General features: G+C 44.4%; 1 protein-coding gene across 7 annotated transcripts in view; it reads left to right on the forward strand.

The window, feature by feature from the left end:
* The window catches only part of LOC105672552 (mushroom body large-type Kenyon cell-specific protein 1-like), a 169,165-nt gene extending 158,335 nt beyond the window's left edge, over positions 1–10,830 (forward strand). For 6 of the 7 annotated variants that reach the window (XM_067353919.1, XM_012367572.2, XM_012367571.2 and 3 more), the window contains 4 exons: positions 331–757; positions 4,231–4,468; positions 5,220–6,108; positions 6,302–10,830. In XM_067353919.1, coding sequence (XP_067210020.1) covers positions 331–757; positions 4,231–4,468; positions 5,220–6,108; positions 6,302–7,589 — 2,842 coding nt within the window. In that variant the 3' untranslated portion in view covers positions 7,590–10,830. The remainder of the gene's footprint in view (positions 1–330; positions 758–4,230; positions 4,469–5,219; positions 6,109–6,301) is intronic. The other variant, XM_067353921.1, reaches the window with a different exon arrangement.
* Positions 10,831–13,188: the final 2,358 nt, after the last annotated feature.

Consider the following 13,188-nt stretch of genomic DNA (forward strand, 5'->3'; position numbering starts at 1 on the left):
CTTAGAAATCATGGACAGCGAAACGGAAAACCCGCGGGGTACAAAAATATGTTTTCCTAACAAAAGCAATTGACAAGCGATGTGAATTCCAACGATTTGTTTCTGCCACACGACATCTCTCAATACTTTATAAATATCTGCGGTACAGCGAAGGTATACGAGAGATGCGATATATTGGAAACTTGACTCGCCAAACGTACAGCCGAGCGCATTTTTATCCATGCACGCCGTCCCGAAATTACGTTTTCGAGACAGCTTCCAGTCACCAGAATTGTAGGCAAAAATGCCATTCAGTTGGCCTCGATATAACGTTGATTAACGCTGTTTCAGCTCGTGTTACCGCGCGAAACCGCGAATGACCGGACCCGTTGCGGCCGCGGCGGCGGCGGCCGCGGCGGCTGTGGCAGGCGTCGGTGGTGTTCCAGTGGTGGGTGCCGGGGGCGGCAGGAGGACTTACACCGAGGAGGAGCTGCAGGCCGCCCTCAGGGACATCCAGAGCGGCAAGCTCGGCACGCGGAGGGCGGCGGTGATCTACGGGATACCGCGTAGCACCCTGCGCAACAAGGTCTACAAGCTCGCGATGGAGCGCGAAAGGGACGCGTCCCTGACTAGCACCCATTCACACCCTCACGAGCCCGGCGCCCCAGCCACCACCACCACCACCATCACCACCACCACCACCACCACTACTACTACAACACCACCAAATACGACCCAAAACGCCTCCGCGACCACTCCGCCCCCGCAAGTGGACGAGGTAGGTTTTGGGGACAGAAAACGGAAGATAGTTAGAGATCTGAACAGAGAGCAAGAGAGAGAGAGAGAGGGGGGAGGCGCAAAACAAAGAAAAAAAGGAGAGAGAGCAAGAGAGAAGGCGAGATGCAGAGAGCGGGGGGTTGGAAACGTGCCATTGACACGTGCCGAGGTCTCGTCAGTCTTTCACGCGTGTTGGATAGAAAAGCCGAGGATGCAAATTGGCATAGACAGGGACGGGGGAAATCTTGTGAGGGAGTGATGTGACGAGGCGTTTTCGTCTACCGAGATAGTTGAAGCGACGCGCGAAGACGCACCATCCTCTTATCTCCGTAATTTTCGTTGTTGATGTCCGTTGATTTTCATTCGGAAGCGAGTCGATGGCGCGACAAAGTGATTTCGGAATTGCTCTGTTGACTCGTTTCAAATAACGCGGAACGTCGATGGCGCCGTAATCTTCGGGGGATCCGCTGTGAGTGCCTGACAATCTAACGTAGATTTTTTATTTTTATTTATGTGCGAAGTAGACTATACTAATCAATAAGTTATAAATATAATATAAAAATGAATATTGTGTTTGTCGTAGTAATATGATCATCGAAAAAGTAAATCAGACCTTTGATTTAACATATTAAGAAATAAATATATTTGCACACGTTTCTAGATCGCAAAATGTTTCAGTTGTAAAAGTGTTCAAAATACATTGAAATCTTAGAAGTGTACAGATGGATTAATTCAATTTAAAATCATTTGTCAACATTAGAATTTTGTCAGGCATTCGAGAGATCACGCACGATTTTCTTTTAACTAAAACTTTAAGTCCGCGGGCAAGAAATAATTCTCTATTATTTAAATACACGGCAAAAAGCAGGCCGATTACCATGCAGAGAAACGTGGCAGGGTGGGAAACCGAATGATGCACGAAGGAATTCTTGTCGGGAAAAAGTTCGCGAATACATATTCCATTTGTATCTAAGTGTGGTTTTGGTTAGGAAGAACGAATGAAACTTCCCCAAAACATACCTCTGGCACGGCGATCGCGGATTTTGCGTGGACCGACCGTGTCTTGTATCGCGAAACGACACCCGGTAGTCGCCAAAAATTCGGACTCGGTCGATCGTTCAATTTGAAATTCAATTTATTATACATTGGTTACGATAGTTTCGTCACAGATTAGTTGCGATAGTTGTGAGATTTTTTGCTAAACTCTGCACTTGCTAATGTATGAATTTGAACAAGATTGTTAAATTATTATTTATACATTTCTTTTTTTTTTTTTTTTTTTTTAATTACATTTTTTATATACTCTTAAACACTTTCACAAACCGTTAAAGAATTCTTACGAGTTGATAAATTTCCGTTTTCTTTTTTTTGAAAAAGTTTAAAGTTTAAAGTTTTCTTACGTTATGGATGAATCGGAAATAAAATGACAACGGTATCGACCTAGTGCGAAAGAATGTTGACGGCAACTGTGCGTTTGTTCGATGACGCTGGAGGAAAGGGACGATGGTCTACGCGGCTCCGCACCGGTCGCCGTGATGCTCAGTAGTGTCCAGTGTTTTTTTGCATGGGCTGTTTAACTTTTTTTATCTCACTATTTGTAGTTTAACACACGGCAACTTGGTGTCCGCGAGGTTGCAAGACTCGAGGTAAGTTTTTGGGAAGATCGTGTCGAGACGAAAGGAGGATCTGTCCGGGCTCGATCTTTCTTTCGTCCCTTACGGGCGCTTATGGCCGCGCCTCGAAAATTAATGGTCGTGAATGTACGCTTCTGGACCTCGACACTCTGCATCCTCGATGTGCCGCGCATTACAACCCTCTGCGTAGAGACGTCCAATCAAATAGTTGTTCCGAAATAGGCGGATTGCAATTTCAGTGCGAACGCGCTGTCATGCATGAAACAGTCGCGCGATCGAAGATTACGGCAGATTAAACACGGTGGCCCGATTTAATCCTCATCACCTGATAGTGTCTTTTGCCTTGATTCTCGATTTGATTGCGATTAATTTTGCTTAGCGTGTTATAGCACAGGAATCGATCGCAATTAGATAATTGAGAATATTCATGTTGAAGTACAAGAATCTCCGATTTAATTTAGAAAAGCTTCGTGTAGTATTATTTTTCCGCGAATATTAAATGAAATTTGTATCAAAATTTTATTTAGAATTTGAAATGGCATTTTTGTTAGAAAAAAAAGAAAACAAGGTCGAAAGATACTATCGTGAGAAATTAAAAAATTTCAGGGCGTTTACTGCATTATTATACGAACGTATAGTATTTTCTTAGTTGGTAAAATAATATCCTAAGTTGCGTTTACCACGTCGTATATTGCATTTTCTTTTTTATTTATAATTGCATTGCACGGTCTGTTAGTTGTAATAGTTGCTGTTCAAAATTGTCTGCCGACTAAACATCGCCTCAGCATGAACACTAAGAGACGCTATTTTACGGTACAACTTGTCGAGCTAGCAAGCACGGTCTATGCACGAGAACGGTTAAAGTCTCATTTTTCGTGCCTGCATTTCGTGCGATCGCACACCGCGCGTTTATATACACAGCAACCATCATAGAAGACTGTTGCTTCACTTTTAGTGCAATGCATGCGCCTTTAAACGAGCCTCGAGTGGTATCTCTGCACTTGAATTCCGGCGTATCTCGTCGAAACGCACGCCGAAGATAAGTTTTTTTTCTCTTCGCGAACTCTGCCCGCTTTTCCTTCTATCAGGAACTTGCAAGGAAAAGATAGCCGCAATCATTATTATAAGGGGTGCCTGTTGAAAACGTTGAGGACGTAAAATACTTGCTGCTTTTTTTTTCAAGTATATGATCTACTGATTAGCAGCTCTCCTGCATGGCGCTTGGCTATTTTACATTTAATTGAGACATATGTACTCGGTGATTCGCGCAAAGTGACCCATATTTATATATTTAATTATACGAGCAACTTTTTTTTAAATAAAATACATTAAAACTTTTATGTCAAAACTCATGAAAAAGTTTTATAGCGTCGTTTTCGAGATCTCTAAAAATAATATCCTCAAAATAATTAAAACTTGCACGTGATTCTTTTTACGCGAAAGCGCCTGTTCTCAAAGCTAAAGCACTGTTTCCTGCGTTTTTCTCTATTTTAATATTTTTTTAAAATATGCAATGCGGTCACTTTACGGGAAACACTTTGTATATATTTACATGGACAATTGAATCTACACACGATACAGATACACATACATTCCAGACACACACCTCTCGACGAAGCACTCTCGAACAAAAAGTTGTCATTTACAAGCAACAACGGTTGCTTAATGACTATCGATGATAAGAAAAGCACCGCTTCTATTCACGTCTCCATGGAGAGACGGAGTAAAAGCTTCTACTTTTACTTTCCTCGAGAGGACAACTTGACCGTAATCTGCAATTTAGATGCTCTTTCGCGAGCAAGGAGTATGCAGAAAACGCTAGAAAAGATGTTTTTAACAGGTGGACGACAAAGAGCTATCCGGTGCGGAAGAGGAAAAGGAAGTTGAGAAGGCCCTGCTGAAGCCTCTGCTCTCGTTGGAGGATCTCGTGAGGTTCTCCGCGCTCGAGGGAACCGGTGGCGATTCCCTCAGGAACTTGCTGCAACGGGGCCATGAGGCAGGGGCCGAATGGCCGGGACTGGAACACGCGAACATCGGTCCTTACATTCAGAAGATGTTGGCTGGCGTTGCACCATTAGGTATGATAAATTATCTGTTATTATCGAAATTATATATCATTACGAAATTGGTGTACGAATTACCGATTAAAATTTGATGTCTTTTTTACTCTAAAGATTGCAATTTTCGGCTCTTATTGTTAGTTCTTGCTTTCACTAATTATATCATGGTTCTTTAATTATATTTATTATATTTAGTATTATGAATTGGGCGAGGAATAAATATCGTGCATTAAATTAGCTCCTTTTTGAGTAAGGAGTTGTACTATGTCAGTATTCGAAAATTGGGTCGTTTCTGACAGGCACTTGTTTACTTTGTTCACTGACCAGCCAATTTGCATGAAGAGACGAAAGCCGAAAAGTGTATTACGTCGCGATAGGACTTCTGGAATCGATAGAAGCCAGGCTCCAGTCAGTAGCTTGTCGATATTTTTTTGTCTTTAAAAGTAGTAACTTAACTGCTGCAACTTAATTAGCTGAAGCTTAACTTAAATCTGCATCTACAATTGCGACAAATGCTTGAGGAAAAATAAAATATTACAGAGGCAATTATGAGGCATGTGTTGAAGTTATAATTACATCGACATCTTTCTTTGGATTATTTGCTCCATTCATCTTGATTAATATGCATCTATATTTTTTATACATTAAAGAAATTTATACGTATATAATATTATATAATGTAATATAATATTTTAGTATTCGTTAGCAGTTATCAGTAACTATTCTATTATACAAACATTACAATGAATAACATTTTCTAAACTCGTAGGCATAGAGACGCGAGACTATCGCATACCAGATGTGGTAAGGAAGCTGATGAGTGAGGACAAGAGGCTGAACAAGAATGTGAACGGAGACCAATCGCAGCCGCACCACCAGTCGCATCACCATCAGCAGCACCATCCTCTCGCCGCGCATCAGACGCAGTCGCAGCAACAGCAGCGCGCGCCCATGACGAACGATGACTTCAATCCCAACATCGAGGAGGAGGCCAGTGACAGTGCTCAAGGCAGAGCGATACTGAAGATTCCGTCCTACAAGCCCGCCAGCACGCCGGGCTGTTCCAGCAAGAACGGCGAGCCGACTTCCGCCGCGTTTGCCCAGAGCTTCGCGGCTGCCGCCTCGAGTCCGGGCCTCCTGGAACGAGCCAGTCCAGCGTTCTCCGGCACCAGCAGTCCCACGAACTCGCTGGTGGGCAAAGCGGTGGCCGTCAACTTCCGCGATGTCATCGCCAAGAGCATCAGCGTCAAGTTCCAGGAAGGCCAGACACCGGGCGCGGCCGGTATGCCGGGCTGCCAATCGGCCGGCGCCGTTTCGTCGCAGCAAGCCATGATGACGGATCCGAGTCCGTTCAAGAGGGGCCGTTACACACCCCCGCAACCGCAGCAACAGCAGCAATCGGCATCGCAGCAGCAACAGCAGCAATCCAAACAACAAGCGCAAGACGCGAACAAACCGAAACCGGGCACCGGCGGCAAGGGCACCAGGCCGAAGCGCGGCAAGTACAGAAATTATGACAGGGATAGTCTCGTCGAGGCGGTGCGTGCAGTCCAGCGCGGCGAGATGAGCGTGCATCGTGCTGGCAGCTTTTACGGAGTTCCGCACTCCACCCTTGAGTACAAAGTCAAGGAGCGGCATCTCATGAGGCCGCGAAAGAGGTAAATAGATTCATCTTTGATAATATATTTCCGTTTTAATTTTTGTGATAAACGTATTATTTATATGTAAAAAAATTTTGGGACTTTCTCTCTTTTTAACTCTAAAAACACACATTACGGATTGTTAGAAAAATAAAAAAAAATGATAAAGAATTAAGAATTCTAATACGAGCTTTTTTTCTTTTTCTCACAGGGACCAGAAGCAACCGGACGACAAATCGAAGGAGACCGCGACGACGGCGGCGGCGGCAGCCGCGGCAATGCGACCGAGCGCTACCGGCGTCGACAAGAAACCGCAGTTGAAGCCGCAGAAGCCGTTTACACCACCGGGCGGTATACCCGGTCCGAACGGACTAAAAATGCCCCCGTTTATAGAGGGCATGCCCCACCTGCCATTCGGGCCCTTCAACTTCTGGAACCCGACGCCCTTCATGCCCTCCCCGTTCATAGGTGGCGCGCCGAATGTGCCGATTTTGCCAGAGCAGTACTTTGCGTCGCAGAGGATGCGCGGATTGCAGGAGCAACAACGAAACGCAGCGATCGTACAGCAGCATCAGCAACAGCGAGACCGAGACGGGGTTGGCGTATCCGGGACAACAGACGCGGCCGGAACCTCGAACTCTCGAAGCACGCCGATGGTGAAAACGCCGCGCGACATGGTGGAGAGCATATACGACGGGCCCGGGGCGAACGGTAGTTTTCTGGACAATCTGATCAGGTCGAGCCTCGAGACAGGCATTCCAAGGGACCAGCGGGCGTTAGCGGAGGCGAGGACTCAGCAGCAGCAGCAGCAGCAATCGTCGTCGCAGCATCCGGAGACGATGAGCAGCAAGACGCTGATCGACCAGCTCTGCAGAAACTCGAGGAGAACTCCGCTGCCGCGGATGGCGCAGGACAGCAGCGAGGATGAGAGTTATCGAGGACCAGCGGGCAGGATGGTGCCGGAAAGGCCGGAGCGCGTGCCCACGGTCGATCTCAGCCCGTCACCGTCGGAGAGGGGTCGCACGGATGACGGCAGCGATCGGCTGACATCACCGCCGACGCCTCTGTCGATCTCCCGAGCGGGTAGCAGGGACGAAGACAGCACCCGTGACTCGAGGATCGATCGCAGCAGCAGAGAGCGCGAAGTGCATAACGGTGGCCAAGAGGATCGCGACCGAAAGCAGCCTCTGAGCTTAACGCAGCAGCAGCAGCAACAGCAACCACAGCTGAACCACTACCCGGATATACACAACCTCTACGCCGTATCAACTGACAAAAAAAGTGCCTGTGATAGTAAGCTTATAGTAGATCATTCGAGCCAGAAGACTCAGCCGCAGCAACAGCAAAAGGAGTACGCTGCCGTGAGCGGGCTGGTCGTGCAGCTGCAGAGGGGCTACAACACCGGGAGCAACAGGTCCGGCGAGCCGACTAACAGCCAGCAACCGGCGGCGGAGCAGCGCGGCGCCGCGCTCAGCATGGAGGACTCCGTAGAGCAGTAGACGAAAGTCAGTATCAGTTATCACTAAAGTTATGAGTACAGTAAAGAAAAAAAAGACCCGTATACAATAAGCCCACATTCCCGCCCAAGATCTTTCCGCCATCTCTCACACCACCGCACACACCGATCCCGTGCGCCTTCTCTCGTTGTTGCGCGCCGCGAACGGGGCTTCCCTTCGCGCTCGGTCTCTGAGAATCCCGAAATTTTCAGTGCAAAGAGACGATGTAAGAATCGAAGGGGATTTCTCGCGTCGAATGATCGAATTCGACGCGGCGGTGTTTCGCAAGGAGCACAAAGACGAAGGGAATCCTCAGATACGTCGCCAACGCGATAGTACAATATTCCACCTAACCCACCTGCTCCCCCATGACCTCTCCGTTTCAATCGGAAAAAAGAGAACTCTCGAACGTTGCGAGGCAAGTCTTAGTGCAGGAGAATTGAAAAGAAAAGAAGTGGCAACGCATGATGCTAGCACAACCAACCATTAAACCCACTGCGATTCCGCCAGTTAACGCATACCCGCCGTAACGAATCCGCGTCCAGCTGGCCGCGGCCCGGCCAACTCCCGGCATCCAGGCGCGCGCGCGCAGGAAACCCTTTCGATCATGACGAAAGTACATTGCGGAGAATACAGGACGAAACAGGATAAAGGACACGCGCGATATGTTCATCGTGCCGAGTGCTCACACGCGACACGCTTTAGCATATGCACTCTATCCATTCTAACAGCGTTTCTACAAGCCGGACATTCCACGAGACTCTCTCTCTCACACACAGCGACACACACAAATACAGATCGACACACAATATACACAATACGAATTACATATACGCAAGTATACAAAAACGGGGAACACATAACGAGATACTTAGGCGTTGCGCGTCGTCACACGCGTCGTCGCACGGCGTTGATCGTGATTTTATCTTCGCTGTACCATCGAAACTACGTCAATCATACCGCGAACTCCGATTTTAGCGCAAATCCATCAGCGCAGTATTAATGTTTATTTGTATAGACAATAGACGCGGAAACTCGGAATGTTGCTACACCCGAGTCTGTTAAATCCCGTGATCAAGTCCGCGACATCGTGATACTGGCACGCGCAACGCGAAACGTTAGCCGTTCGATGATTATTATTACGATTATTAATTACTGCATACCACTACCAATCGGTGGATGACGACGAAAGGTCAAACGATGGAACAAAAATGCCGACGCGACAACATATTTTTTCCTCTATAAGTGTAAAACTACTTAATGCAAAAAGAAAAAAAACTTATTACCTACTATTAACATTACTTAACTCGTAAGAAGCAACATAAAAAAATTATATAAGGAGTAATATATTATATATACATATATTTTTGGTCATTACGAACGTGTGCGAAGCGAGAACGAGCCAAGGCTTTTGTTGGCGCGCGTAGGTGGTGTTTTTCCACATGGCGACAATATTTCTATAATGTCGGTTGTTTCGAAGCCGGCGTTCAACGCGGACGCGTCCCATATTTCGGACGTGTCAGACACGGCAAAATGGGAGGAACGTAGAAAATACCGGAAAGCGATCTTCGTCGTTGAACATTGCCTACAAAGCCGCGAGTGATGTTTCTATCTGGACGATCAGCGCAACAACACGTTTAAGATTCACGTCTGTTGGTTTTTTTTTTATTTCTAGACAGTTTTTTTCTTCTTAATACACACGAAGTATGCGATTATGAAAGGTTTTAATACTTTTTAAATAATGTCAAAAATTTTAAATTGTTTGACATTAAAAAGAAAAAAAAAAACATGAAAAGTGTACAAAAGCATTAATTTGCATTTGAAGTAATCTTAAAAATTTTTCAGCTCTTGTTATAAAGTTTGAAAAAATTTTTCTTACATTCCAAGTTTTCATTTTTATAAGCTTATATTCTTAGCAATCGTAGCGACGAGGATCGCGATGTTGGATAAAATCGTGGTCCAAATCCAGACAAAGCTAGAAAGATGCAAACGCGAAATTAGAACGTCGGATAAGAGAAACGGGAAGTTGAGAAAAAAAAATGGGATACTGTTGCAACACACGCGCGCCCGCTCTCGATTCGGTTTCTCCGATAGGTACCGAAAGCGCAGACGTTTTTCTTAAGCGCGAGACGCCCACTTTTTGATACGAATACAAATTTTCTACCGCGTAGAGGGAAAGAGTGGAAGCGAGAGAGAGAAAGAGAGGCTGCGGTTGCAGCAGCGCGAGCGTTGTATCGTTTCTTCGCGAGGGCAAAGACTCACTCGAAGTTTTCACTAGGAATGTTTTAATCTCTCCGTTTTTATTTCTCATCGGCTCCCGCGAGCGACATACTCATTGTGAACCAGTAGACTCGTCGTGACGGATTTTGGGCGGACACTTTGAGGATGCGCCTCGATCGTCCGTCGCCGGTTTGAAATAACGACGATATGAATAACGAACGAATGACGAATCGACGTTTCGAGCGGCCACACGTCTCTCTCATTCGGTTTTCTGCGGATTCACGCGCGGTCGTGCACGTTCAATTATGCCCGCGCGATTGTGATATAGAGAACATATTTGATAGTACGGTAAATTTTCAAGATTCTTGAAAATCTCAAAGAAAGTCTGAATTTTTATTAATTAGTAGTTATACTAAGAGATAATTATGCAAACGTTGAGATAAGGTGCTCAGTCAAAATTCGTCGCTTCGTTTGACGCAAAATTAAAACGATAAGTTGATTAGGATAGACACGATGTGATACAGAGATTCAAAAGTTCTTCATTTGCTACTATGTACATATGTTAAAGATTGCTCTGTTGAAATTTATAGATAAGTCTATTTTGAATTTGTATAGATTTTTGGAACATACCCTTATAGATAAATCTTTAAAAATCTTGTAAAAAATGAAAATTGAAATCTTTTCATTTCTCTAATAATGACGTGCACGACCATCGAGATATCTCGTCGCATCTCTCGATTAGAAATTCTGTTTCGTAAATGATCCGCGGATAGAATCGCGATAAAAAAAAAGCGATTTCGTCATTCCGTTAATATAACAGACAGGATGTTGGACCAAGACGAAATCGACGGAGACGAAGGCCGGAGCAGGAAGGATCGGAGGCCAGACGAACGCGAGAAAACGGCGATAAAAAGAAAAATAAAACGGTGCTGTAGTGCGGGCCAGGATTTCCTATTTTTCTCGCATAGTCGAGCGTAGTCGGGAAAACGACGCGAACAAATAAAAAAAAAAAAAGGAAAGAAAAGATAGAGCAGCAGCAAGAAGCAGAAAAGGATGATCCACACGCACTCATCTCATGACTCTTTAAAAGTAACGACTGAAAGACTCTAGGCTGTACATAAAGTATAAGGCATGTATGTTCGGTGTTTTAAAAATGCAAAAATTCCTTATTAACGCAAAAAAAATTATACCTACGAAAAAAAGTAAACCATATAAGCAAGGCTACTCTCTCGGTGTTTTTTGGAACTAAACTTAAAATTTACCCTATTTAAAGCAAAAAAACCGTGAATAATGTAACTTTAAAGAAAGCGCGCGTAAACGCGGAAAACAAGTTATTGAGTGTAAACGTTAAGGTCTCCTTAGGGTTAAAAAAAAATAACAAGCTGAACAGCAAAGCGAAATGCAAGCTAATTATGATTGTGTGTAAACGTAAATTTAAACCTTCCTTCGCCCTGTGTCCGCTAAGTCACTTTTTAACTATCCAGCACCTCACATCACCACCCCCTTACTTCCCCATTACTCTCTTCCTTTTCCTGCTCCTTCGCCTTCCCCCTTCCGCCCCTCACAGACACACCCTCGACGGAGTATGCAAATCACACGGTGTGATCTGAAGCTACTCGATGCCTCGAAATCTTTTTCTAAACGTCCACCAGGCATTTTTATGCGAATAGGAGGGAAATATGTTTATACACTTGTTCCGACCACTAAACTCACTCATCCTCCTCCCCCCCCACCCGCGAACCACCCTTTATACCCGCGAATTCGCATCCACTGACACACCTAGAAATTCAAGCCTGATACCCTTTATCGAAAGATTTATCGTTAGATGTGAAAAAAAATGATATTTATCGTGCGGATGATAGTAAACGTGCGTACACTATGATTGTCGTTAATTCAATTACGGTTACGATGTTTCGTCGCGACATTTATTGCGGTCTATAATCGGCGGATCTCAAATCTTCACGATCCATCGGGTGCAACGCGGTACGTTTTTCGTCTGTTTTTTTTTCTTTTTTTTTCTCGCGAAAGGAAAAGTGATACATCAGAAATAGAAAGCGCGGAAGCAAATCTGGGACAAACGAGATTATCGGCATCCGACGTCCGCGTCGCCGAAAATAATTCGCGGTTGCTATGGACACCTGTCTTCTTTGTGTCACTCGTAATTGGATCAAAGCAGATTTGCTAGCAGAAAATTATTGTCGGTTTTTTTTCGATAAAATGTATTATGGTACCTGTAACTTTGGCCAGCGGAAATTGGAAGAAGAGAGAATACGTTGATATATTGGAATTTAAATTAGAAGTGTAAATAATGAATATAATGACATTTTTCATACTTTAGAAATACAATGAAATAATAATTTAAGGTACAAATTTGTTGAAAATTGTTGAAGCGATTTCTTTATATAGGTGGTTAACTGTATTTTTTTTTAAATATAAAAAAATTCGACGTTTCTAGCCGTCGTAAATTTAAAACATGATAAAAATTAAACTCGACGTAACCGAGATTATTAATTATGTCGAACAGTCGTGTGACATTCATTCATCGCAACCAAAGAAATTTTCAACGATGTGGACTGAGGATTTACGTGTGAGGTTCGCCCACATAGTTTAGGATGGGACGATTGAATCGCGACAATTAGTACGATCGACGCGCTGACGGCGTAATTAACGAGACGTTCGCGTAACGATCTCCCAGCAGCACGTCGACGTGTCTGCCGCAGCAGTTTAGACGCGCATACGTACACCACTAGTTTCTCTCGCGGTAAAGCCGAAAATCTTCACAATACGGAAAAAAGAAAGTCATCGACGTCGAGAGAGATATATATATCTGTCTATCTTTTTCGCGACAATTTTTCTCATAAAATCTATAAGACTCCCGTTCCAGAAATTTGCGATGCGCGATCGTCGGGAAAGAGGAAAATAAAAGAAGACTCGAGGCAGGTACCGTTGTAGACGCGATTGTTGAAGCACTGTCGATTTTTTCGTTCTTTCTTTTTTTTTTCTGGGAGAGACGGCGGGACAGAAGGCGCGACAGAAGTCTCTTCAAGTCGAAATCATATTGTTCTTCGTTATTGGGAAATCGAATCTAAGGTCTCTTTCATGCGTTCGCAATCGTGGATCGCACGACGATAATTTTCGTTCGCTTTCAAAGACATAGAAAAACGATGGAAAATCCACTTTTAATTCAATTTGTTATTTTTGCAAATTTGAAGTTATTCGAAGTGAACACACAAGTATTGAAAGAATCACATGCGAGAAACATTTCAATAAACATTCGAAAAATTGAGACATCTGTGAAAAGTCTGCTTTCACTTTCGGATATTTGCTTTAGAAATCTTGTTGTCTTTTTAAACGCACGACACTTATCGTGCTGCGGCACGCA

The sequence above is a fragment of the Linepithema humile genome, chromosome 4 (assembly GCF_040581485.1).
Source record: "Linepithema humile isolate Giens D197 chromosome 4, Lhum_UNIL_v1.0, whole genome shotgun sequence".
NCBI classification, from domain to species: domain Eukaryota; kingdom Metazoa; phylum Arthropoda; class Insecta; order Hymenoptera; family Formicidae; genus Linepithema; species Linepithema humile.